Source organism: Myripristis murdjan, chromosome 4, assembly GCF_902150065.1.
Source record: "Myripristis murdjan chromosome 4, fMyrMur1.1, whole genome shotgun sequence".
Classification (NCBI taxonomy): domain Eukaryota; kingdom Metazoa; phylum Chordata; class Actinopteri; order Holocentriformes; family Holocentridae; genus Myripristis; species Myripristis murdjan.
Genome location: NC_043983.1, coordinates 7219900 through 7245313, shown reverse-complemented (window position 1 = coordinate 7245313; position 25414 = coordinate 7219900). Strand labels below are relative to the sequence as shown.

Genomic DNA, 25414 nt, shown 5'->3' with positions numbered 1-25414 from the left:
CACAATGAGTAATGTTTCACTGTCTGCCAGAGTGCCATGTATACATCCTTTTCAGACTGAATGAAATGCCTTTGGCAGTCACAGGAATCCCCTGGTTCTAATGATGATCATAACAACAGCAGTGATGGTGATTTTATATCATTTACTGTCATTTTAATTACTGTTTTGTTTGCCTCTTTTGTTTCTTTGTTGTTTGTTATCTTGGTTTGTACTAATATTAATATACTGGTTTGCCAAATTAAATGTTCATCCTTTAACAATGTGTGCTTTGTTAACGACTGTAAAAAATGAACTCAACTGAATTTTATTTCTATGGTTTCCTTGTTAGGGGCAGATTCAGTATACATAGATAAGCTGAGAGCAATTATCCAACGCAAGTATCATAGTGTTAATAGCCGATTGTGTCTGTCCCTTATGTATCAATCCTCAAGGAAATGAGGAAACAATTGCAACAAAAATGGCCCATGTTCAGATTTAATTTTGAGCTTTTTTGTTCTGTTCAGTTCTGAATATAATTGTTGTGATTAATTTTACTGCATTGATGCCATTTTCTGACTGATACCATTTTTATTAATTGATGCCATTTGCACTGTATTGGTGCCATGTTTTATTGACCAATACCATTTCTATTGATTGATTTTTTTCCCCTTTTTTCCTTTTTGGTGCCATTTTTATTGATTGATGATGTTTTAGTCCTCATTGTACTATTGTTTATTTGCGTAATCTCGGTGCATTTGAAAACAAGAGTTTGTCCTCTCAAATAAAGGTTGAACGGATGAATGGATGAATGACTAAATGAATGAACAATGGTCTGAGCTTTCCTTTAATGCTGCCTGTTGTCATTCCCAGACCTGGCTGGTCTCTCTCCCTCTCCCCTGTCCTGCTTCCTCCTCCTTCTGCCAGATAGGTAAAGGGGGCTGGAACGAGCCTGGAGCAGGAGTGATGATTGATGACACGCCTCCTCTGGCCCACACTTCCCTGCTGACGCACTCTCACACCGCTACACATTTCAGCACTAATTGGGCAACCCTGCAAACTCCTCTCCCACAGCCTGTAGGGTCCAGGTCCAACCAAACCGCCCACTCAGAGAAGTGTGCGGGCTATACTGTTGTGATTAAGCGCTGCCTGCGGGCCTCCAACGTGTCAGCAACACCCTGTTGTGGGTCGTGTTTACTGTGCGGTGCACATTTGCCAGACACTAAGGTGGGCACCGCCGGCCATTAATATTGAGAGAAGATGGGAACTTGTGAGTATCCCTTCGGAACGGTGGTACTATTTATATCCAGTTGCACGGCTGGAGCACCGCAGTGTGAGATGATGGCTGCAAAAAAGAGCCTCTGTGAGACTATAGAACATCCTGATAGGGTGTGCAAAACAATGACAAAGCAATACAATCTAGGCAAGAGCCACTTGATATTCCCCAGGACTGTGATGTGGGCCAAGGTGCTAGCTGGGGCTGGCATTGTTTGTTTTGCCTGACTTTATCAAGGGTGACTTACATAACCTATGGTATGTGTATAATGCACTTATGAAGATGGATATTAACTGACACCATTTAGATAAAGTGCCTCGCTCAAGGACACATCAGCAGTATCCTCCCTGTGCCTGCGTTTGAACTGACAACCTCGGTATCATTAATCCATTTAGGGCTCAGAGGGTTACAGAGCAGTAAACACAAGCCAAGTGTCCTTTAGAGCAGTTTGCTAAACAGCGCAGCATGCTCAAATCATGAATTTATCCACAGTGTTCTGTAATGTAGGCGCAGGCAATTACTAAGCTTGCAAGCCATATGGTTGGTAAGACATCTAATAACAGTCTGGTGTATGTTCTCTGGTTTTCAATGAAGGACAAAGGTTCGGCTTATGGGTTGGGAAATTGTTACAGTGCACTGAGGCATGACTGATCTGTGCAATTGGAGAGCACAAAGAGTATTATGTAAAAAAAAAAAAAAAAAAAAAAAAAAAAAGAATACTCACTGAATAAATATGCATGCTGTGCTTCCAAATCTGATTACAATATTGAAACAAGTCGGAAGAAACATTACCGTCATTTTCTTACCCATCACCTCAATCTCTTGCCCCCTCTATCAGCAAGCCCTACCTTTTTTTTTCTTTTTAAAATCCCTTTTCTCTCAGCTGCATTTTCACTCTCTTTCATTTTCTACCTGGCCCTCTTTTCTTCTTGTATTCTCCTTCTTTTATCTGGTGCTTTTATCCCTAAGTAATTCTTAATGTTGAAGTGTCTCTGGTCCCCCATACTGCATAATTAGGACCTGTCACTTTCTCAGTGGCAGAGGAAACCAGGAGAGGCTTCAGCGTGTCACGTCCAGGAGAATATCATCAGAATATAGACTGAGGAGGAGGCGAAGATGGTATGCACAGAGGCCTTTGAATTTATTCTCATCCTGGCTTTAGGTATGCACTTCTGAGGAAGAACTTAGAATTTTAGGTAGCTGGCTCGGCATAGACAGGTTCGCGAGTTGATTAGCTGTTTCTAAAACCATTTATGTAAGCTTACAGCGTGAATTATTCTTATTCCGTTTTTAATCTCTACAAAGGAATGCCTGCATGAATAATTCATGTGGCTGTATACAGTATCCCCCTTATTATTAACTGTGCGAGATAAAATATATATATATATTTATATATATATCTGTGGAATAATTTAGCCAGTAGAAACAGCAGAAGCACCAGGAGTAGCAGCTGAGTTGAGAGGCAAGACCAGCACATTCGAGCTGATCACAGCACAGGGAAATCAATTAGGGAGGAATTGGCAAGTGTCCATTTGAAGTTCTCAAAACATTCACTCGTAGGGAAGGCTTCCTTGCTGTCAACTGCGACAAAAAAAGAGCTTTTGTGATGTCTACTCTACGGCTAACTCTGCCGTATGTCACTATATCACTATATAATGTGTGTATTCTACAAACACCCATACACCTATAATAAGTGACATAATGATGCACATGACATTTCAGTCAAGGCTTTACACAAGCACATGCATTACGTTAGCCAGCTAGGGCTTTTTAACACTTTTTCCGAATATTTTTGATATTTTTAGTAACTGCTTTGACTTTATTTGCTCAGTGCCATGACAGCTGGATACGAGAATTTCACACAAAGTGTAAATAAAATAGCTCCTGCAGCCAATGAACGCAGGCTGTCAAGCAATTTTTGTTTAAGTGGCAGGATTTAAGACAAACTTAAACCTTATGAATGGGTGGAGAGACTTGTACCGTGTTGAAGTCCTTGGTTTCCATAACTGAGACATAGGCCTACATAATTGACATGCGTAGTTGGCATCTGTTCACAGATTTTTCTCATTACAAAGTTACATTTCCATTTGCATAACTGATGCTGTGCTTTACAAGGCAAAATGTAGATCTCTTGGTCTAAAATAGAGCATTCAACTTGTTTCTCCTTGATGCATATTACATGGACAAAGTCCAACCATTCTCCTTGAGTAGGAGAGTCTATTTTCTACCATATCCCCAGCGACTGCTTCCTTACTGACTTTGTGATATCTTGACAAGTTACCTACAACTTTGAACAAAGCTTGCTCTTCAATACTAGCCGATAATTCAATGAATTTCTTGGATAACTTGTACTTTTCCCAAGATCTTATGAACACTGTACCATGACAACATATCTAAAAAATCTTAAACATATTCATGTGATTTGCAAAACAATCTTTGAACAAAGACAAGAGTTGAAAAACACCTGCTTTTGACAGCAGCGGTGATGTGAAATGAGTCATACTCATCTCAAAAAAAAAAAAAACTCTATAATTGTCCAATTTTATATTTATTCAGTCTTTGTACAGTTATTTATTTATCTTGGGACACAAGGCCCATCGGTGTGCTCTATTCTCAACATAATTGCGTGAATGACTGAACAGGTGGAGGACTTCTTTGGAAGAGTCAGATTTCATAAAATATAATTAAACAAAGGCAGACAACTTTGCTGTCGTGGTAATCTCTGGATGAAATACCGGGAAGAAAATTATTTTCTTTAATGGAAAACCGAGCTAATAAGTTCCATAATTCACCAGCTGCTCACAATTTCACCAACCAACAATTTTTTTTAGGATAGCAAAGGACCTTGATGATGCCGAATGACAAAATATGATGAAAAGAAAATCTTAGTCACCACACCCAGAACTGATGGCTCATGGCTGGTGTTAATTTTCCTTGAACAGGGTGGAAACCAGTGCCTTCTAAAAGCTTTGTGGATACCAGCCCACACATCTCATATTTGACTTTTGGACTTCTGACTACTATGTGTTCATAATATTGTGGAGCTGCTCAGTGGCCAACAATAATAGTTAAACTGAATTTAATTTTCCACTGCTGCACTTATTGCTTTGGAAAGCAGTGCCGGCTGAGCGCCTAAAATAGAAAATGTGAACAAAAGTGATCAGTCGTACTGGTCTTGGAAGCCCCACAACTTTCACATCTCTCTCCAACTCGCATTATTTCACCATAATTACTTTAATTTCAAGTGTAAATGCTTAATTTGACCATTACATATTTGACTTTTCATGACATTTCCTAATGTCCCTGTACAAATTGGATCATTTAACTTACGCCCCATGCCGTTCTGTGATGTAATCTTGATTGCACACATGCTAAAATTGTGTTGCATAAAAATACCAGATAAAGCTAGAAATAATATTGTCTCTGGCCATTAATTTTCTTGCAGGAGGTGTCACCGTTACTGTCATGTATTGAGACAGGTAAAAGGAGACTTGGTTCTATGCTGTTGCAACCACTTCTTATTCTAGAGCTGAAATCCAGTGGGAGAGTGGACTATCCCTCAGCAACACTTTTCAAATCACACCTACTCTTTTTACGCTCATCTGTACTGCAATACTAGAATGTATCCCTTCCTCACAGGCAACAAGAAGGCCGTTCTTCTGCTTCAGCATTCAGTCATAAGAATGAAATTCAAGCAATGTTAGTCGCTGGAAGTGAATCATTTGGCTCCTATGAAAAAAGCCTATAGAAGAGTGGGAATCGAAGAAAACTAAAGTGGTCCAGGTGGTCAGGTAGTAGGGCATGGCAGCCAGAAATGGCCACATTGGCCTGTCAGATAGAATATAGCTGTTTATCACTGGGTAGTTTTATATGTCACATGGGGAAACTGAAAAACAAGCCAAACTCATTCTGGGAGTAGTCATTTCCAGGATTGCAAGTGTTTATCATTTCAAGAAGCCCCACGCCCACTCCCACTTTGGTGTTGCAGTGCACTGTCATCACCATTAGCACAACATAATAAAGCATCTGGTCCAGATATTCCCTAAAGTGAGCTTGCACATGCCACTAAAACCATACAACACAGCACCTGTTTCCACATGTAGCTGTAGCTGTGATGAACACTGGTGAATACACGACACAACAGTGGCAATGAACCTCACAAACACTGCGACAGATTTTCGCTTTTGAACCTGGTGAATGGCCCTGAGATGGCCATGGAAACAAAGACAGCAGGCTTATCCTCTCCAGTCTTTGAAAAGACTACCCATTAGCAAGTGCGCTGGCAAAAACAAGGCTGAATATTCTAAAATGAAAGTGACACTCACAGTGCAGAGAGGAAGGCAGCGGGGGCATTGTGTTGGAATCAAAGACAATGCCTGGATTGAGGTTTGCGGCAGGGGAGATGTGGCCCACACATCCACAGTGAAGGCAACTAGCTGGTTTAGAGATTGCCGTATATACTGTCTAAGCCGGAGACTGATTACACGCCTCAGGGAAGTTCTTCTGTGGCATCTCACTGTGCCAAACTGTGTCGCACACAACATAAGATGTAAAGATATATGCCCTTAACTTTGACAGTAACAGTAAGTTGGTGTGAACGTTTCACCATGACAGTGACTATAAACACTGAATTATCTACAAATTAATTTCTTTTGCAGCTCCTAGGGCTGAATGCTAATTAGCTTGGAGCTGTAATCCCCTTTTTCATAGGGCTAACTGCGAATCACAAGAAACAGAAATAGAGCATGCCTCCAACACAATGAACCTTGCTGAGGTTATTCCCATGCTGTTTTGTAAAGCCTGCATGTAAGTGTAATGGAGTTTAAGAGGATAGTTAAAATCTCTCCAGATAGAAATACTACCCTGTTTCAAAAGCTCTTAAATCATCAGCTCATTTGGTAGCATGGCTTTGAATGCCGTGACTTTGTGGGGTGGAGACCGCAACAGGGAACTGGGCTAAAACCTTGAACTAATGTTCATATGTGTCTATATACACTAGCACCTCGTACAAAACAGCTAACAAGCCATTTGTCTTGCCATATGTTCAAGTGTCAAACAAACCATGATTCATGATTTAAGCTACAACGACTCCTCACCAAATGAACTGTAAATGACCCATGGAAGCAGAACTACATAAATAATGATATTGTGCTGCACAATTATTATTCATATCAGAGTACAAATATCACATTACTACAAGGTTGGATGGTTCAGTGTAAACGCACAAATAGCTCTAGAAATGTTAAATGGATTTGTGAGGGTTGAACCCATTGTTAATCGGGTTAACTATAGTTATCACATGACAAACTACAAGAGAGCATATAGACTATAGGCTAGCAGACTCAGTAACCTCAGTACTGTCAAATTACAGATTAACTTACAGTATGATTAAAATATTATACAGTACAGTCTCTCTGTATCTGTTTCACTTTATTACACACATTATACCAGTGATCTGGTATAATGACATTTCCGGCTCTTTGCCAGAAGTCATATGACTTTCATCAGAAATCACATTCCACAAAGAACACAAATTAAAGAAGGAAAATTCAAAATTACTACCAAAAGTCTCTCTCTCTCTCTCTCTCTCTCTTTTGTCTCTATCTCGCACACACGCTAAAGATCCACAAAGATTAAGCAAATAGTATGCTTACATAAACAGTGACAGTTGTTTTATATATCTTTTTTGCAGTTCTAAAGCATCAGGCACCTACTCTGACACTTTTTACAGCATTTTTTTCAGTGTGATTGCTCTGTGGTCTGTTGACTTTCTTGTTAGCAGGGTGTAAACCTGCCCAAAAAAAACACAAGATACATCCTGGATTTTTTTTTTTTTTTTTTTTTTACCCGTAATCAGAGCAAATACGGCCACAACAGGAGCAGCATAGCAACCTAGCAGTATGAAAAGAGAAAGAGAGGAAGAGCGGGAAAGTGCTGCAGTGGTCGAGTGAGCAAGACAGTAAATGAAGAGAAAGCTTGGAAGTAGCAAAAACATTTTGCAAAGGTTTTGAATCACCACAAGCACCAGAGGTTCTTCATTATAGTCATAAACAAAAAAGCAAGATTAGCTACAGACAGACAAGCAGACAGACAGACGACACACAGGACCAAACACATGTTCTCCTCCAGACTGCCGCCTGACGGAGATACAGTAATTACAGATAGTATAAACTTGCTACATGCCATGTTGTGTTATACTGGGGAATCTGCTTTGGGTATAGTGTGGCTGAGCACCCCTTTGGGGGGTGCTCAGCCCTGCTGTCGTTGAAACACAGAGAGAAGAAGCACCATCTTCTGTGAGTGCTCCTGACTGAGCTAAGGGCAGTGTTACTCTTGGTTGCCAAACTTGGTGTTTGATTGTATTGTGGGGATCAATAGGAAATGTACTGCCATCCAGCGAAACCACTGTACTGATACTGCTGGTCAAAAATGAGTTCACTGTAATCAAGTTTTTGGATGTCTGTTTTATGTTGAGACAAAGAATCCAATTTTAATCTTTCTCCAATTAAAAGTAATTTGTCATTAAATACACAGTTGAGCAAAATGCCCAGGCAGGCCAGACCTCTGACAATGAATAAAAATCAGATGCAGACCTTTGAGTCATAGGTTTGGGAACCCCTGTTTTATAGTTGAAGCTAATCCTCCCTTGTCATACCATGTATTACTTTGTCTTCAATGTGCTTGAGACTGAAAATAACAACTAAAAACAAATGGTGTTAAATATTTTAATGTTTTTAAAAGTTACAAAATGCTGAGAGCAATAATAAATCCAGTATTTGAAAGTAGTAAGAGAAGATAACAATATGTAGAAATAATAATTTACTGTCACTGTTCACTGACACAATAATCTACTATATCAGCGACTAAAAGTACACAATGCAAAATTGCTGAGGGCTGATTGAAAAGAGGACCAGTTAGATTCAACAGATAAAAATGTGAAATAGGCAAATAATTTGTTGGATGAGTCTATATGGTTCTCACTGATAGGTTACATGTTTATTCCCTGACTTCTACCAGTTACATCTAAACAGTCTTCATTTTGATCAATTCACAGCAATTTTGCGTAGAGTGCATCTTTAAATATAAGTTAATGAGTTTGCTTTTGAGTGTTAAATGACTACACAGGTTTTGCTAATTGTTTACAGCCTCTGATCTTGGATTGCAACAGTAATAGAAAAAGAATGACAACTGCTGTGCATGCAAACTGAGGAAAATATTTTATTTGGAAAAATATGAACCAAAATGTCTCCCTCACAGAGGTTCCACTTCAATGATGAAGCTGTGAAGATGATGATGGTATTTACATGTCTATAGCATGTCTGCCTAAAGTTTCAGCTTCAGATTCCTGCCTGAGGCAAATGATATTTGATATGGACTGATACGGGCTTTCAGTCTCTTATGATGACTTTGATTAAGCACAAATGAGCTGACTGTTCAAAATCACAGGCAGCAGAGCAGGGCTAAGCTAACATGCAGTGCATTAGCAGAGTGATTACTAAGGACAGTGTACTATAAATGAGACATTTTTAGGTAGTGTCCGTGATCAAGCAATTTCGCCTTGGTTGCCATATCCTTGGATACAAGTACGGAACAGAATGAAAGAGTTGCAGAGAGGCAGGTAGGAAGAGATAAAATGAGAGTCAGAGGGAGAGACAAGGGGAGCAAGACAGTCAAAGATGGATATGGAGAGAGATCAAAGTCCAATTATGGATTTCAAAAAGCCCCCACCAAGTCTAAAATTAGAATTCTAATGACGGGCAGTCACACAGATCAGCTGATGAATTCAGTCTTCAGTGTTAGCTCAGATTGAGTCAATTTGCCTGCCATTGGTGTGCTCATATGAGACTGCTAATGTTGGATGTTTGCCTGCATGCCAACACCAATGCTTCAGTCCAGCTTTTAGTTAGCTTCATGTACCACTGTGTTCACGATTAATACATACATAAATAGAATTCTTAATTATACCTCGTGAATCAAGAAGACACTGAGTTACACAAGATTATGTGGATGGGTAGATGTTGCCAGTTAATACGCAATACAATTCCTACAGAGTAACTTCTGTAATTGATTATAGTGGTGTGCAAATTGCAAAGAGTTAACACAGTCGCAATTAAAGAGTGACTATCCAGTAGTATTTGCCATGGTAGCCTTTCATCAACTAAAAAACAATTAAAATGATAAAAATGTTTCAGTAAAGCATGCAAAGGATATTTAATCAGTATTACCACAATACATTAAAAAATTCTGGACACACATATGAGGCTTCTGTTCATGTCTGTGCAGCGTGACACTTATGTTACCTTAACTCCTGACCTCAATGGAAACAAATAGTAGCCCTGTGCTCTGTGATATTGATTTGCTCCACTACCTCTTCCTCCATTTACTAATAATTACCAATGCAGGCTCTCCAATTACTCAGTTCGAACCAACATTTACAGCAGTCTGAAATCTACACACTCATTATGCAGATGACAGAGAGAGAGAGGGGAAAAAAAACAAAACACCAAAACCTGCTTAGAGCAACTCCAATTAAAATTCTTTAGCCATGCCAACACAGAGCCAAATGAATTATGACAATACCTCCTTTAGAAAGTAGAGTCTCAAATCAATTGAGAGAGACCAGCCATCGTGAACATACGAGTAAGCTACTGTAACTGAAGTGGCTAAAGGAGAGATTAGAGACAGTGCTAAGGCTCCGCAATTTGAATAATTTTCTTGATTGACATTTGCAAATAATGGCAGGGTAATTAAAAAGATTGCTCCGGAAACCTGTTAGAATTGTAAAATATGAGTAACCTACAAGAGATGCAAATGCATAACACTTTGCCAAACAGGGTAATCATAAAATTCAGAATAATGATGAAAACTGTCTTTTAATACCAAGTAACTTAACATGCTTACAATATAGAAAGAGTGATATGGACAATATCAAATATCACAGTATTTTTAATTGACACGGTGACAATATTGAAGGGATGACTACCGTTGCTTTCATAAGATAACGCCTAAGAGATTTTTGATTAAAGAAAAGTCATTTTGTAATGTGGATATGATAACAAATCAAGTGAAGCAAATAGAACAGCTAGAACTGCCTAATAAGTTTAGGAAATTGCATCCTTTACTGTGATGTAGCTTTTAAAATAAGGAAGAGACAACACTAACGCCATATTATGATATTACAACATCCGGGTCCAAAATATGTCCTGTCTCATATCATACTGATAATATATCAATGTGTTGCCTAGCCATAATTACAGACAATGTTAATATTTCAGTTCAAAAGGCTGTCTACCAGGCAGACGCATGGAAAAGACTTACTTGCATGCATTTGCATATGGAAGATGAAGCATGATTCTCCTAAAATGTTTTCTCCTCAGGAGTGAGCTGTGTGTGACTATATGTGTGAAACAGAGAAAAAAATCTCAAAATCTTTTTTGGACTGGAAGTATGATGCGTTCGAGGCTCAGCATTGAAACCTTTTGGTAGCATGTTAAAATTAGTTAAAATTGGCTCTGTCGGATTCACCGTGTTTATTTTTAAGTAGCCTACACCGTGCTCATCTATTTGTGCCAGGACAATCTACATAAACAGTTTCATGTGTTTCTTTTCTCTTTCGATTCTGCTAATCTGTACAAAGGTAGCTTAAGTTTCTAGTCAATTATGTTTGTGCAGGCGATTGCACAGCAGCTCTTTCCCAGTTTTAATCAAGTTTTCTATGAACACGATGCAATAACTGATCTGCCTCCTTAGCGGCGGTCTGAACTCTACTGAGCGTATTTTCTAATGTTCTTCTTGTGATGCTGAATATGCATCACATATGCTGAGTTTTTCCAAGCTATGCTTTCTCAGAACTAAATGCATGTTTCCCCTGATAAAGAAAAGTGCCTTGTAGTGTAAAGTGATGATACAAAACTAATGTTGGATTTCATTAAAGCACAAGAAAATCCCCTCCACAAGAGCTGAAATCCCTCTGGATTGTGTTTAATTCGAAGCAGAAAGGACAGCGCTGCGACAACGGTGTGTCAACACATTCTGATATATTATTCCCAGAGGATCAAACTAATGTTTACCTGTGGTCCCTCAGGCCTGAACCCATGCTCACACATAGAAATGCTGTACTGAAACTAATGGCATCACCCACTCTGTCCCAAGGGAATATCTCCTACAATGACGGTGATTCATTCTCTCTTCTGCTACTAATTCTCTTTGGAAATAAAACATTCAGAAATGGATTCTTTCGGTCAGATTCACTTGATATGTATGAAGATTTCATTGATCAAGCTTTCTTCATCTTGAGCAATCACTGGCATGCATGAACATTCTCCTGACATGGACTTTAGTCAGGCTGATATCATGTATGAACAAACTGGATTTAGGGACATAGATTTTCCATCACACAGATTTCCACACAGTCATACAGTAAGGGATATTAGGCCAAATAAGTGGAAGAAAATCTGACAAGTTTCCTGGAAGCTTATGAGAGGTTGAAGGTCTTCAACACCTCAAGCAAAATGTTGCAGGCCTGTAAATGTACCTCCTACCACTTCTTTATATCTGCACTTTGTTTCGAAGCTTTACCATTGCTCAGATTCCAAACCCTCATGTCAGATGATTTTGTCTGTAACCCAAGGCCTAAGACACTACTGGCATATACAGTAATCTGGCTCAACTGAGGAAGGTTAGATGAGATTATGCAACATTGTCAGAGTAGCACAACTAATTATTATGAGAAACAAGGAGAGGCCGACTCATTGATTAAGGATTCCACTTGAAGGGCTCTCAGGAATCAATTCAGTCAGTCCTCTGTGATAAGAGCCTGGAAATCAAATGCCAACACATCAGTGTTTTTCAAGAATATTTGTAGCAGAAATAGCTGCAAACAGTCCAACACAAGAGCTAGTAACACAGGGATTTACTTTACTCTGGGATAACTGTCAGAGGGGGTAGTTTAATCTTTTAAAGAGACAAGAAACAATCCACCGGGACATGCACAAAAATACTCCCAAAATGACAGCGTTATTTCTGATGCAGCCTACTGAAGATTATGTTGATGATCTACTTAAGCTGTGTGTCTGAGTACTAACACACAGTTTGATTGAAGGTATTCACACTTATGTAATGAACATACAAAGTGAAATGGCAAGTGGGCAAACAGTGCTCAATGTCCTATTTAAAACTGGAATGTATATCCAATACCAAACTTTTCAGTGATGTCTAAATAATAGGCCTAGGCCTAGTCTCAAGGTGGTGAGCACCATCTTTAAAAGTTCAGACTCAAGTAACTCCACTTAAAAATGCCTCAAAGTTAACCTGTTATTGCCTCTGCAATCACTCTCTGTCAAGTTTAATTTTGAGCCTTATAGCTTTTCTCTGAAACACACAAACACTCCTTTGGGATTTGCCCGTAGAATCATTGTAATTATGTGGATGCTCACAGCTGGGAACCGGTAAAAGCTCCATTTTCCACCCCAAATCATTTTTCGTATTCCCTATAATTGAAGTGATTATAAGAATATTAGAAAGAGGCTTCAAAACCTAACATTGCATCAATTTCCTTTAAGGGATTTACATTGAGAAAGCATTTCCATTTAGGCTTTAATTCACCAGTGCACTCAATCACTTCTGTGCTAATTGAAATATATTAGAGGTACAAATACTTAATCAATTTTTGAAAAGTACAATGGATTGACTTGCCTGATAAATGATGACCATGGATGTGAGCCATTTGGAAATGCTTCACAGCATGCAACTTTGAGTTTTTAATGGATGTTAGACCCACTAAATGATAACTACATGAGGCTGTTAACCGTGGTGTGTAACTAAAAGCTCTGAAAGCAACTTAGTGTTTTGTGCAAAGGCAGAAAGATAGTGTTGCTTCACACAAGCACTGCTTTATTTAGCCTAATGTTGTCTGTTATGGAAAAAATTGAGTGCACTCCAACATATGCATTTGACTCAAGCTTGTGAAGAGCAGGCTATTTATTCAGTGAGTACTGGCCTTCTAGGTTGATCAGCAGCACACCATGTGAAACAAAAAACCAAAAGGTACACACTTACGAGATCATTTATTGCCACTGGGTGATGGACAAGTGTCACTTTTAGAGGGGTGTTAATTAAAACAAGCCTTGATATTAAAATTGGCTCCAGGGCAGGTTCAGGTAATTTTGATTTTTCAGAGGTAGCTTCACCGCTTGTCAAAGTATTGACAAGCCTAAGGAGGTTAGGCTGCTTTCAGCAACCTGCCGAGTGGCAACTGAAACAGGGCCATGACAGGCTCTGGACAATAGACATCAGTGTTGAGAGCTTCAAGTGGAATACCGAGAAGGAGGTTAACTGGACGTCTTGGGGGAAAGAGCTGGCATGAAAGTCTTCTTACTGTAGTCATTGCTCTAGCCTGTCACCTTGTCAGCCGAATTCCATCAATAGTAATGCACATCTATTGCAAATGGATGCCAGAATAATGAATCTGATGAATACTTTAGTACAGCCAGCTTCCCTTGAGCAATAGGAGACAGGCCCTAATGCCAGTGTGTGTGTGTGTGTGTGTGTGTGTGTGCGTGTTTTGACTGCTCAGAGTATAGACCTTCGACTGTGGCCTTGGAAAGCTGGAATTTAAAAACTTGAGCCTTCCTTTGCTCAATGAAACAGTTTTAGCTCTATCACATTACTCATTGTTTGTGGTGATTCTTTAAAGGTACATTAAGTAGGACTTTGAATGTGTTATAACACGTAATGAACCGAAGATAGCTGAAAGAATTTGATAGGGCTATTGATTAGAACCAAAACTCAAAGATTACTCTACCAGGCGCTGAGAATACAGCTTTTAAAAACTAATTTTCTGGCCAGTAAGTTCTATTTTGGAGACAACAATGCCCAACCTGACCTATATGTCCAGCTGCTCAGATGGAGGATGCAGTGCTACCAGCCTTGCAGCAGGATTCATTCTCATGCCACAAAAATGACAAATCAGAATAATTTTGCATTGTTACATATTACTTTTTCCCTATAGCCATTTCTGTTGATCTGATCAGACATGATATTGAAATTCCATGTTCACAGTTAGAAGTCAAGTCATATGTTACTTAAGGCCCCATCCCCTTTACCTGATTGTCACAACCACATAACATTGGTCTAACAAAAAAATTGCATCCCACGACCAAACAATCTATTCTCAGGAATGACAGACAGGCGCAACATTAAAAACTCAATAAGAAAAACAAGGTCAAATGACTAACGCTTGAACCCAGAGTTTTAGAGACCATGTTGAGCATAAGGACTGTGAAACAGGGCAACACTGTTCTGACAGCAACATTGATCGCATTAAACCTGTGGTGCGGATAACAGGCTAGATGGTTTTGGCGTTTAATTAGCAGTGACAGATTCAGGTGTGCCCCCAGATGTGTCATAAGAGGCAAAGCAGGTTTACTCCAAGTGAGTATCCGAGGCTGCAGATATGTGGCAGGTAAGTGACATGTTCAGAGCGGCCCATATCCGCTACATCAAAACAAACGGTTCCTTAATGCAGTCTAGCTTATACCTTCCACCGCAACTGGAAGTGGCCTAATTAAAAAAGTGCTGAAATGCAGAAAATGAAGAGGATGCTTCTCAGGCATGACTCTGTTTATGGTCTGTGTAAAGGAGATAAAGTGAGCAATTCTTCCTATAAGCTGTGTCTGAGTTTTAACAGTCACGTAATATTCCCCCTACTCTCGTTTCACCTCGCATCGATGCTGGGGTGGCCACACTAGTGCATTTAAGCTGAATGTTGTCTCTGGCACAAGTGCTTAATAGTAAATGTCAGGACCTTTCATAGCCATAATAATGACACAGTTCACACAAAATGATACATTGCACCCTTTTTGCTCTGGATGAAGCTAGGAACCAGAGCTCTGGCGCAATCATGTAAGGGCCAGAAAAGATTTTCATCAACTGGTGTGCTGACATGAGGCAATGATGTTAGATTTATACGAATACCAGACTTTCAAAGTAGTGACAGGTCAATTTTGCACCATTACAGAGAATAAGGCCTCTGGCGCAGGCCTTATTTTGCAGCTGAGGGCCAACTGTCAAACTAAATAACAAAAATAAGCTAGGATCATCTTATTCTTACAGTCATAGCCTTGCTGTTATTCTCTGCTTTTAAAATGAAGCTTGTATTATGCTAACACTGTCTTTGTTACATTCTGTACTCATCATTTAGAACTAATTTCATTGAAAACACCAACCTCATAATGCTCTTTCAAAACACAACAGTGCTGCTGCTTTTAGGAAAACTAATGTGGACGACTTTATTACGGTGATAGAATAGTGGTGTGAAAAAAGTTTGAAGTCTCTCAATGCACATTTTCTTATAATTACTAAATGGAAACCAATGACTGGATAAAAGGTAGGAAAACCTACATCAGAGTTCTAAAATACAACTGCTTGCTTGGAGAAAAGATTAGCAGAAATATTAAGTACAGAAATTTTATACATGTTAGGCCTACTCTTAATATGCAAAATCCCCTGGCATGGTCCTTTAAGATATGAGACTATTTCGGCTAAATTTACAGAAGACTAGCTCTGTGCTGTTGATTGCAGCTGTTTATCCATGTGGAAGAGGCTGCTACTGATACCTTGTGTTTCCTGACAGCAAAGGGAACTGTCTTCTCATCTGGCTGTCCCCTCAAATTCATAGCCAGATGAGTCATTTTACTGGGAAGCGTCAAGGTTTATTCGACTGCATCGAAGTGACATCAAGCCTATAAGTGATGGGAGAGAAAGAGGTTCACAGTGCTTCTTTACAGCACTCTCCCTATGGTAGGGCTCCAGTGCTCAAAAATGCAGCATATGTATGAATCTGCTGTGGACTAAGGCATGGCAGAGGAAGTAAGCATAATTCAATCCAAACACGAGTGCCTGAAAAGGACCTCGTTCTGAAAATGGCTGAGCTTTAGGTCATTAAAAAAGATTAAAAGGAAGATGATACACATGTGGACCATTCCTTTTCCTCCAAAAACTCAAGCCATTTAATTGATATGGACCCACTGTCTAACATAAATCAGGACAGCAGGGAGAACCCACTGGGCCACAGTAATGCAGCATTAAGAATTGAAGAGGTGGGGGAAATTAACACATGACAGTAGACGCGCCTCTCGGGAGCTATTCCATAATCCAGAGGCAGTGACTAATTGCGTGCTTCTGGGTTTGTCACCATTTGAGAATGCTCACATTTTTTGCCAACAATCAGCTTTGGGGGCACAGCAGAAATTACCCTTTAATAGTCTGGGGTCTTGACAATAAAGCCTTTCAGCAAACAGGCTGTGTTTTCTACGCTGAGTTCCAAAGAAAAATAGTTCATGCTTTGATGCCTGGCTCTCAAAAGCAATGCTGTGAAAAAAAGGAAGTGCCATGATTCATTATTTAGGGAAATTAGTCTGATTGCCGGTGCCAACATAGGGTATATCATCATTTTGGTGACAACGATGAGCAGCAATTATTTGAGCTTTTCAATCTCCATCAGGTCAACAGCTCTGAACATAGCAAAGTGATAACTTGATAAATAGCTGCATTCACATGGAGAAGAAAAAAATCATATTGGGTTTCAAAATCAGATCTGAGGAATAGCTATTGCTGAATTACCAATTAATTAGCTTTGGGAACCCTGGAGTCAAAGCACCTCAGAAATGATCTTCCTATCTATTTCCTTGATTTCCTGTTGGCATTTACTGAGGCAATGACCCGCTTATGGAGAATGTCGCCCTGTTTGAGGGTGGGAGGCAACTTGTTTGTTGAGCTGATTCATAGCACAGGGATAATCTCTGGTCCAATGAACCATCAGGATTCAGGCACAGCTTCTGCCACTGATCACAGCCAACCTAGATTGACACCAGGGAATTAGATTCCCTCTCTAGAGAGGCCGTCAGAGGTGTAACTGTGTTTGACGGGACGGCCCTTGGGCATGGAGGGAATATGGTAAAAATAGTGAGCCCCTCTCGTCTGTTGCTACGGTGATTCTGTGATGAACATCAATAAAAAAAATTGAGCCTCCTGACAATATGACACTCATCTCTGTATAATCACTGTCCTTATGCCACCGAGACAATTCAGCTTCTCAATGACGAAACATAAGCCGACAACAACAGACAAGGGGAGCTGATTGAAACTTAGAAAAGAAAGCTGCTCTGTATTCAGGTCCACGCCCAGCATCTCTCAGAGTCGACATCCATAGAATTCATATTCAAATGGGGCAGGCATTCCCCCTCAGCCTTTCCTCAGAGCTATCAAAGTGGATATTTGATATTGATATTTTTTGACAGCAGAACAAGATTTCATGACAGTCTCTCCGAAGATTCAGCAGTTTTCCCTGTGCTTATTGTAGCCATAAATGTTTTCAATTTCGCAGTCGATTTTTCTGACCATTTTCAAGATTTTAAAGTTTTTGTGATTACATGTGGGAACCTGCAAGAGTTATAAAATCAAGATCTAAAAGTTGGCTGGTGTTTTGACAGTTGCATTAAATACTGTCTTCTGACTGGGGGTACTTTACTCAGACTAGTTCGATCAGGTTTTTAATTAGAACAAATAGAGTGCAATTAAAGACAGATCAGTTGGCAAACTGCAAAATAATAAACTCCCTCAAGGAACTGGTGTAAACCACGCCCATGACAATTTATTTTCTCCTAAAAGGGCAGGTGCCTATATGCAAATTGCCTTGTACGTGATGGAGGATGAGAGCACAGCGTCATTGCCACGAATCTGGCTTTAATGCAAGTGATCCGCAGCGACGACACTGTTCAGCCTCTCATTGTGAAACTATTCGACATCATATTGACTATACAGCCGAGTAACACTCAATCTGTTTGACCAAGCCCACAATCAAGTCTGGCAATCAACGGGACAAAATATCACATCTCCCGTCAGGAGCGATATAGTGAGTGACACTTATTTGGAAGTACAGACCCCTGTCCCACCTCGGAGCAGCTCAGGAATGTAACAGACAACAGAACACGACATTCAACATTCATAACACGTCTTATCCACCGAGGGAAAGTATTTTCCAAAACTTTGGCGTTAAGTAAGCCCTAGCATAGCTGCGTCTAGTGCAATAGCATCCTGCGTAGTGGCTGCTGCGACGATACCCTCCTACAGGCGACGGGATGGAGGGAAAATGAGCTATTGTGTGTTTATCGCAGGCACTGAGTGACTACCCCAAACAAACTACATCTAAACATAACCAAAAAAAAAATGCTGAATTGGTGTTTAGTGCGGCTGCTGTCGCATCTCTATTTTGCGTTTGGCAGACATTCCAACTCTGAGTGTGGAGTCGGAGCGGGGCAAGCGGGAGAAAGTGAAGTAGTTTTAGCGAGCTTTCCTACCTCAGTAGCACCGTGTCGCCCTGTCTGCTGACCACACTTTCAACCGAGGAATAGTCCACAGTTTGTCCAGCGGGCAAGCAGGACGGCAGAAGGCAGCACAGACTGAGAATTATCGCAGTAAGCCACTGACCGGAGACGCAAGCATCCTGCACCGCAATCATTATGTCCATCACAGCTGTGTTTTGTTGTCGATTATGTTTTCCCAAGTCGTCTTCGTGTTGCGAGAGCGGGGGGACAGAGAAAGAAAAGAAACCTTGACGCCAGAAAAGATACTGTATTTCCACACTTTTTTGCCTCCTCGGAGCCCGTAAGAAATGGTCCTGTCGTATAGTTTCCCCAGGTTTGTTTTGCTGGATGCGTAGCCCACTGTGCGAGGAAGTGTACTCTCCAGTGGCTTGCACACCATCTAGTGAGGAAATGCGATGTAAAATGGGAGCAGACCTAGAAGCAGACAACCCCCAGGCTCTGATCCTGTTGCCATGCGGCCGTTTCCTGGGCAACCCGTTCCCAGTGGCTCGTGATGGAGCAGTTAAAGCCGGTAGGTATTGATACAACCCAGCACAACCCAGGAGCAATTAAAGATATCGACTGGAGAACCACCCCCTATTTATTCCCAATCGGAAATGAACAATCTGAGCATTTTGGTGCAAATGGAGGTAACTGATGGTGATGACGCAGGTGCACCCATAACGGCTTATCCGTGACAGTCTTTAGACATACTATACAAATATAACAGTAAAACTCACAATACACAGGAATATTACAGTGACATCAGGGAAGATCCAATATACCATAAAGGAGCCACTGTTGAGTATAACGAGCCCACCTCATGTCCCTTTAGGAATATTATGGAAATATTATACTGATTTTTCATAAGGAAGTGCAAAATTACTGCAGCATACCTCCCCTATATACCCCCCTCCCCAAAAAAAAAAAAAAAAAAAAAAAAAAACGCGCGTGCTACCACACGCACGCGCACACACATACACAAGGGACTTCCAAAGTTTGTTTTAGGGCAATATCCCTCCTCTGCATTGTGCTGCTCTAAGCCTTTTGCCTTAGCCTACATAAGCATGCTTGGCACACCAGTTAGTACAGCCGTAACCATGGAAATGACATACATTTTGCCGATGTGACATGTTAATATTGGCATGATCCCATTCACTTATTGCAGCCGAGACATGACTCGTTATATCTCATTAACATAATATCGGGAGCAAATCCCCGCGGATTTATATAGAATATAGCTACAGCAAATAAATCAAGCAGCCGAGGCCTAATTTCAATAAGAGAGCGTGTCCTTAAGTGAAATGCCTCTCAGTTTGAGATTTCTAGTGATTCCAGGGATTTAGACCCTTCAGTCAGCATTTGTCTGCTGTTTAAAGTTGTATTCAAACCACTTAAGCAGTTTTAAAACGTACAGTATGTTCATGCATGAATACCCAATGCATGTGCATTTCTAATTTAGTAATCCACAAACAAATGTGCCAAGTGTGACTGCTGATAACTAACTGTACTTTAATCCATAGCCCTTCTTTAATCCGCACCATGTGCAATTCATAATAAAATGCAGGTCTACGATTATTTCTATACAGCTGTTTTATTGCATTTCATGTTTTACTGCTATTTTCCAGTGATTTATCAATTTTTGTGCTCATATCTGTTTTGAAATCTATGATGTCACCAAGATCCAAGTTGCTCTGTTGACATCAAATGGGAAATGGTGCTGTGAGCTCCTGGAAAGTTTGATGCAGTGTTTATACCAAATTGAGCTTTATTTTATTACAATGCCATTGTTTTGGATTCACAAAAGGCACCGTGATCCTCTCGAAATTATGCCTAGGTGCTGCGAGAGTTTCCTTTTCAGTCGTTTGTTATGATTTATCTATGGAGCTGAACCGGGTATTGCTGTGGTATCAAAGAATTGGAGGTGGGACAAATTCTGTTTTAGAGAGGATCATCACAGAGGAGAGGGGAGAGTGGCCACCAGAAGATCACGAGGGACTTTGTAGCATTTTTGGAATTGAGTCAGCAAGTAAATATTTTCTTTCTGCCGCATCTTTCCAACTAATGAAGTGGGGAGGGGGAGGCTTAAATTGCCCTGGAAAGGATTTTGTGAGCGAGGATTGATTTTAATGTTACTTTTCCAGCATGGAGGTGCATCCTTGTAGGCTTTTGCAACCGTGCTGTCACGGTTCACGACAGCCCTGTGAGTGACAGTGGTACATTATGAAATTGCAATTTACATAACTGAAGCTCCCTCTACTGTTAATAAATGTGATAATACCATCAATACAAGTCATGTTACTGTTGTAGCACCTAGGTTTTCTGACCGAGGTGTTTGGTTTCAAAGTGGAGGATATTTTCCATCCCTCACTAGTCAGTCACAGTATGGAGTTTTTTTTTTTCTTTTTCTTTTTTTTTTCTTCATGAGCCCTTCAAATTACCCCAGAAAATGTACCTTCCCATGCATGAAAGCTATAATTACAATGACTCCATTTAGAGGTAGTGCACTGTGCAGAAGGGGGGAGAAGAGTGGCAGGCTCTAATATTCAACTCATAATAACCCCAGGAATTATGAACAAGATGAAAGAGATCAGGCACCGGACTATCACAACGTCTGAGGTGTTTTGAGTAATGGATGCTTCAGACGTTTCTCCTGAGCTTTCATAACCGGCCATCTTTTTGAAGCTTGAGTGAAATTAATGCAAGCTATTGGGTCACTTTAATAACAAGTGAATGAAGTGACACATAATGAAGTTGACCATTTTGCTGTGAACAAGTTATTCCCTCAGTATATTTAAATTTGCACATGCAACAATAACGCACAAGCCACAGAACAATGGCCTCTCTGTTTTGGGATCTGGTGTACAGATTATGAATCTGCAGCATTAAAACTGTCTTAATTGCACAATGTGGTGACAAATTGCCTTGTTGTACTGCCTTATTTTTACTGTTTTTAGAGATTGTTGATTATCTTAAAAAAAAAAAAAAAAAAATGAAATACAGTAACTTAGAATAATTTTTGCTGTGTGTGTGTGTTTTGCTCAGGCACACCTAGCCTTTACCCAAAGTGCTGGTTTTGGAGAGAGTATTAAATGCCTTTATAGGAGTTATTTAACATGAGTAATGCATTTTATTGAAAGCTGTTGTTTCCTGAAGTAGTTAAGAGCATGGTCATTTTTCTGTAATAGTGATTTGGGCGGCTATTATGATAATGGATGGCATCCACCGGAGAAGCATGCCAATCGATCACAACAAACATCGAAATAGGAATGCTGAGCAGTTTTACTAAATGGGTCCCCAAGCACAGGCTGTGTTTTCGGGGATTTCAGCTTACAAGGACCAACAGGAAGCCGCGTTCTCCTTCAGCATGTAAAATAGAGGGATAACTGATCTCCCAGCCAGAGGATCAAAGTTCTAGTCGCAAACATACAAAGGGTGTATTTCAATTCATGAAATCATTATAATTCTTGATTGAGATGTAGAACAGCCCAGTGTACGCAGCCTCTCTCTTATCTCCAGAATTAACATTTAAATTGTCTTGTTTATTCTGAGATTGCAAATTGGCATCTCATGATCAGATTTCCAAAATGACTGTGTGCATGGTGCTGCAGTGTTTTTTAAAGACCAGAAGAGGGTTTAATTCTAAGTACATGAATGCATGAATTCTTAGTAAATTCACTAATGACATGAATTATTCATTCATATTTTGTTCAATATCCTCTGGTTCAAGCGAACAAATTAGCATTTTAAGGTGGACAGCAACCTCAAGATAACCCAGTATCTCATGTTTAACATCAACATCCCTGCACAGAAGTGAAATAGAAGGCATTTTTCCTCCACAGCCTCTCCACATCTCTTATCAGCAGCTATTGCCGGTCATGAAGTTACAATGCATGGAGTCTCTCCTTGGTCTAATGCCTCCAAAGATAAAGGCTAAAAGACTCCAGTGGGAAACACTCATTTCACAGGAAAATTAAAACCAGTAGTCAGTGGCATGCAGGGAATAGAGCTTGCTGATGTCCATTTTAATCAAATAGAATTTGCCTAAGTGTGAAATTCAAAGACTGAGCAGCAGATACAGTCTGTTCACGCCAGGCAGTCCAGTACAGAGAGCAGTCTTTCTTGTAACCTGTTGCGTTTGTGATACTTCTTGGCTCTCCAGATTCTAGTTGCACTTACCAAAAAAAGTGGCACTTCAGGCTGAATTTCTCTGCTTTAAAATTCTGAAATGACACCCATCTCCGCAATCACATTCAGCTTTCATAGCGGGTTGACCCCACTCTCTAGGAATTACAAAATAAGGTAACCTCCATGCCCTTATTTTTTGCCCAGAATTCTTCACATAAGACATTTTATTATGGTATAATTTAACAACTGCCACTTCTCTGAGTGGGGAGTAATGTAATACATTTTTCAAACTGCACCTCGCTGTCCAAATCCAAAGGCACATTTATAACACAGATGTAGCAGGCAAAACACATTTTGAATGAACTATAGAGTTTGATATATGTCTCCCTCCAGCAGTGATTTATTTTTGGCCTCTCCTTGAATCTGTGCTGCCCACATGGGACAAAACCTACAGCATTCATGAGTCATAACTGATTTGTACTCCCCGAGAGGCCTTTTCACACTTCATACATGGTTGATAGTTAAGGAAGCTTTCCCAATTCATGAAAACAGCGAGCGGCTGATCCTTTAGCCCCAGCATAGCGTCTAGAATGAAATTTCTCAGGGATGTACCATGGCCAGACAATCAGAATTGAAAGTGGGGGGAGGAGTGAAAAGTTCATCTTGTCACATATTGTATTGAGAGTAACCAATGGTGAGGCATTATTGACATCCTTGTAGTACACAGTGCATTTTCCTCTTAATTCTCATTGCTTAAATGTGGAGCAGCTGTCTGGAACAGTTGAGAGCCCAGTTGGCAGGATGCAGAGTGGTCCATGGTGTACCAACTATGCTTTAGGCTACATAATAATGAGAGTCTGAGAGAAAAAAAAAAAACAGATAAAGCCAGTGATAAAAAACCTTCAGCACTGATCATTTTTGTTGATTATATCATAAGCAGTTAGATGTATCTTTTGTAAGCGTACAATATAACTAAGCTCTGCTAATTTTATTAGTCTTAAACGCACAAGAGCAACTTTATATTACAAGGGTAAGCTTGGTAAAAGGGAAATAACTGTTTTATTCATATCCACCTTACTGAATGGTAATCTAATGAACAAAGTTCTGAGTTTGCATAACAATGTAAATCATGTGGAAACCTCCCTGTGAGGGAAAGAAAGTATAACACTGCCTTTCTGTTCCCGAGGTTTCTTTTTTATGTTCCGCTCAAACAGCAGCCACAGGCAAAGCAGCAGCGCCTGTTTGTTTCCTTTGATTGTGTAAGCTAGCATGGCAAAGCCCCCCTCTGCAGTATACCAAAAAAGTTTTTGTTACACCAGGTGAATGCTTATTGTCTTTGCCGAGATGAGACAGTTTGTTCTGTTTGAGAAAGCTCTGTGAGCCGCGCCAGGAATTCTTGGGTTGCGTAATTGCAAGCAGATTCCCGACCGCATCCCGGCACCCGAGCAGCCAGTGTCGTTCTCAAGTTTAAAAAAAAAAAAAAAAAAAAAAAAGAAGGGGTGTGTGTGTATTGGGGGTGGAGGGGGGGGATGCAAAACAGTATTATTTTTTCACTAGTTGTTTTTTTTTTTTTGTGATTTCTGCTTACTCTCTCTTTCTGGGAAATGTGGCTTTTGTCTCTGTCAGTTCGAGGCTAAAGTAAGCTGTGCCTCAGACTTGCCATTGCTGCAATTCCCCAGTTGCCAATAGAGGTCCATCAAAATCATGAATTACTGAGTGCCTCTTTATTTATTTATTTCCTTCTCTTTTTCAAATGTTATTTTTAGTAGTGACTTAAAGAAAGTGAGAAAATCGAATTATACACCACAACTCAGGAAGTACTCTCACACACATACACATATATGCATACAATATATAGCCACATATACATTTTTATCAGAACATATATGTCCATAAACGTGTGTATGTGCGTGTATAGATAGATAGATCGATTGATTGATTGATTGATTGATTGATTGATTGATTGATTGATTGATTGATTGATTGATTGACTGATTGATTGATTAAGGCATCCAGTTGCTTGTACAACACATCCCTACACCAATACACTCTATGAGCAATAAAATAATTGAAATATAAATAATAATTTAAAAAAAAATAAAAAATAGGACCACAGGAGTGCAGCAATAGTCTAGCCACCAGAACATGCCAATGGATGTAGCTCAAGTAGTGCAGTACTGAATCATGAATTGTAATAGTAATAATTTGGTAGAATAATATATTATATTGTAAGAATAGTAATAAGGTGATAGACAATAGAACAAAATAATATAATTGACACATCAGCTAAAGGAGTATTCTGAACTAATGTCTCTTTAAAAGAGCAGAACAATGTACAAAACCATGTCTGCTGGCTCTAATTCATGTTCTAGTGCTGAACTACAAACACTGGTAATCTAATCAGCACTTGCACACAAGATTGAGGACATGTTGAAAGTACTCTTACCACCGGTAATTTCACCCACTGTTGTGTAAGAGCTTTAATAAGTTTGAGGGCATTTTTATTATGATTATGGGTACTTTAGTGCTGCTTATGTCAGTACTCTGGCCTCCCGTTTACAGTGCCTGCTGCACCGGCGTCTCTCTCACAATCAAAGAAAGAAGAAAGAAGGCCCTTTCAGGTGTTTCCACTATATTAAGCATCTAGGTAGGAGGAATGGTGCATCCTATG

At 39.9% G+C, this 25414-nt stretch overlaps 1 protein-coding gene across 1 annotated transcript in view; it reads right to left on the bottom strand.

Annotated features, from left to right (window-relative positions):
- negr1 (neuronal growth regulator 1) overlaps positions 1 to 19004 on the bottom strand; it is a 134581-nt gene extending 115577 nt beyond the window's left edge. Inside the window, exon 1 of the mRNA XM_030050179.1 lies at positions 18610 to 19004. Within this exon, the coding sequence (XP_029906039.1) occupies positions 18610 to 18779 (170 nt within the window). The 5' untranslated portion in view covers positions 18780 to 19004. The remainder of the gene's footprint in view (positions 1 to 18609) is intronic.
- Between the last annotated feature and the right edge of the window lie 6410 nt (positions 19005 to 25414).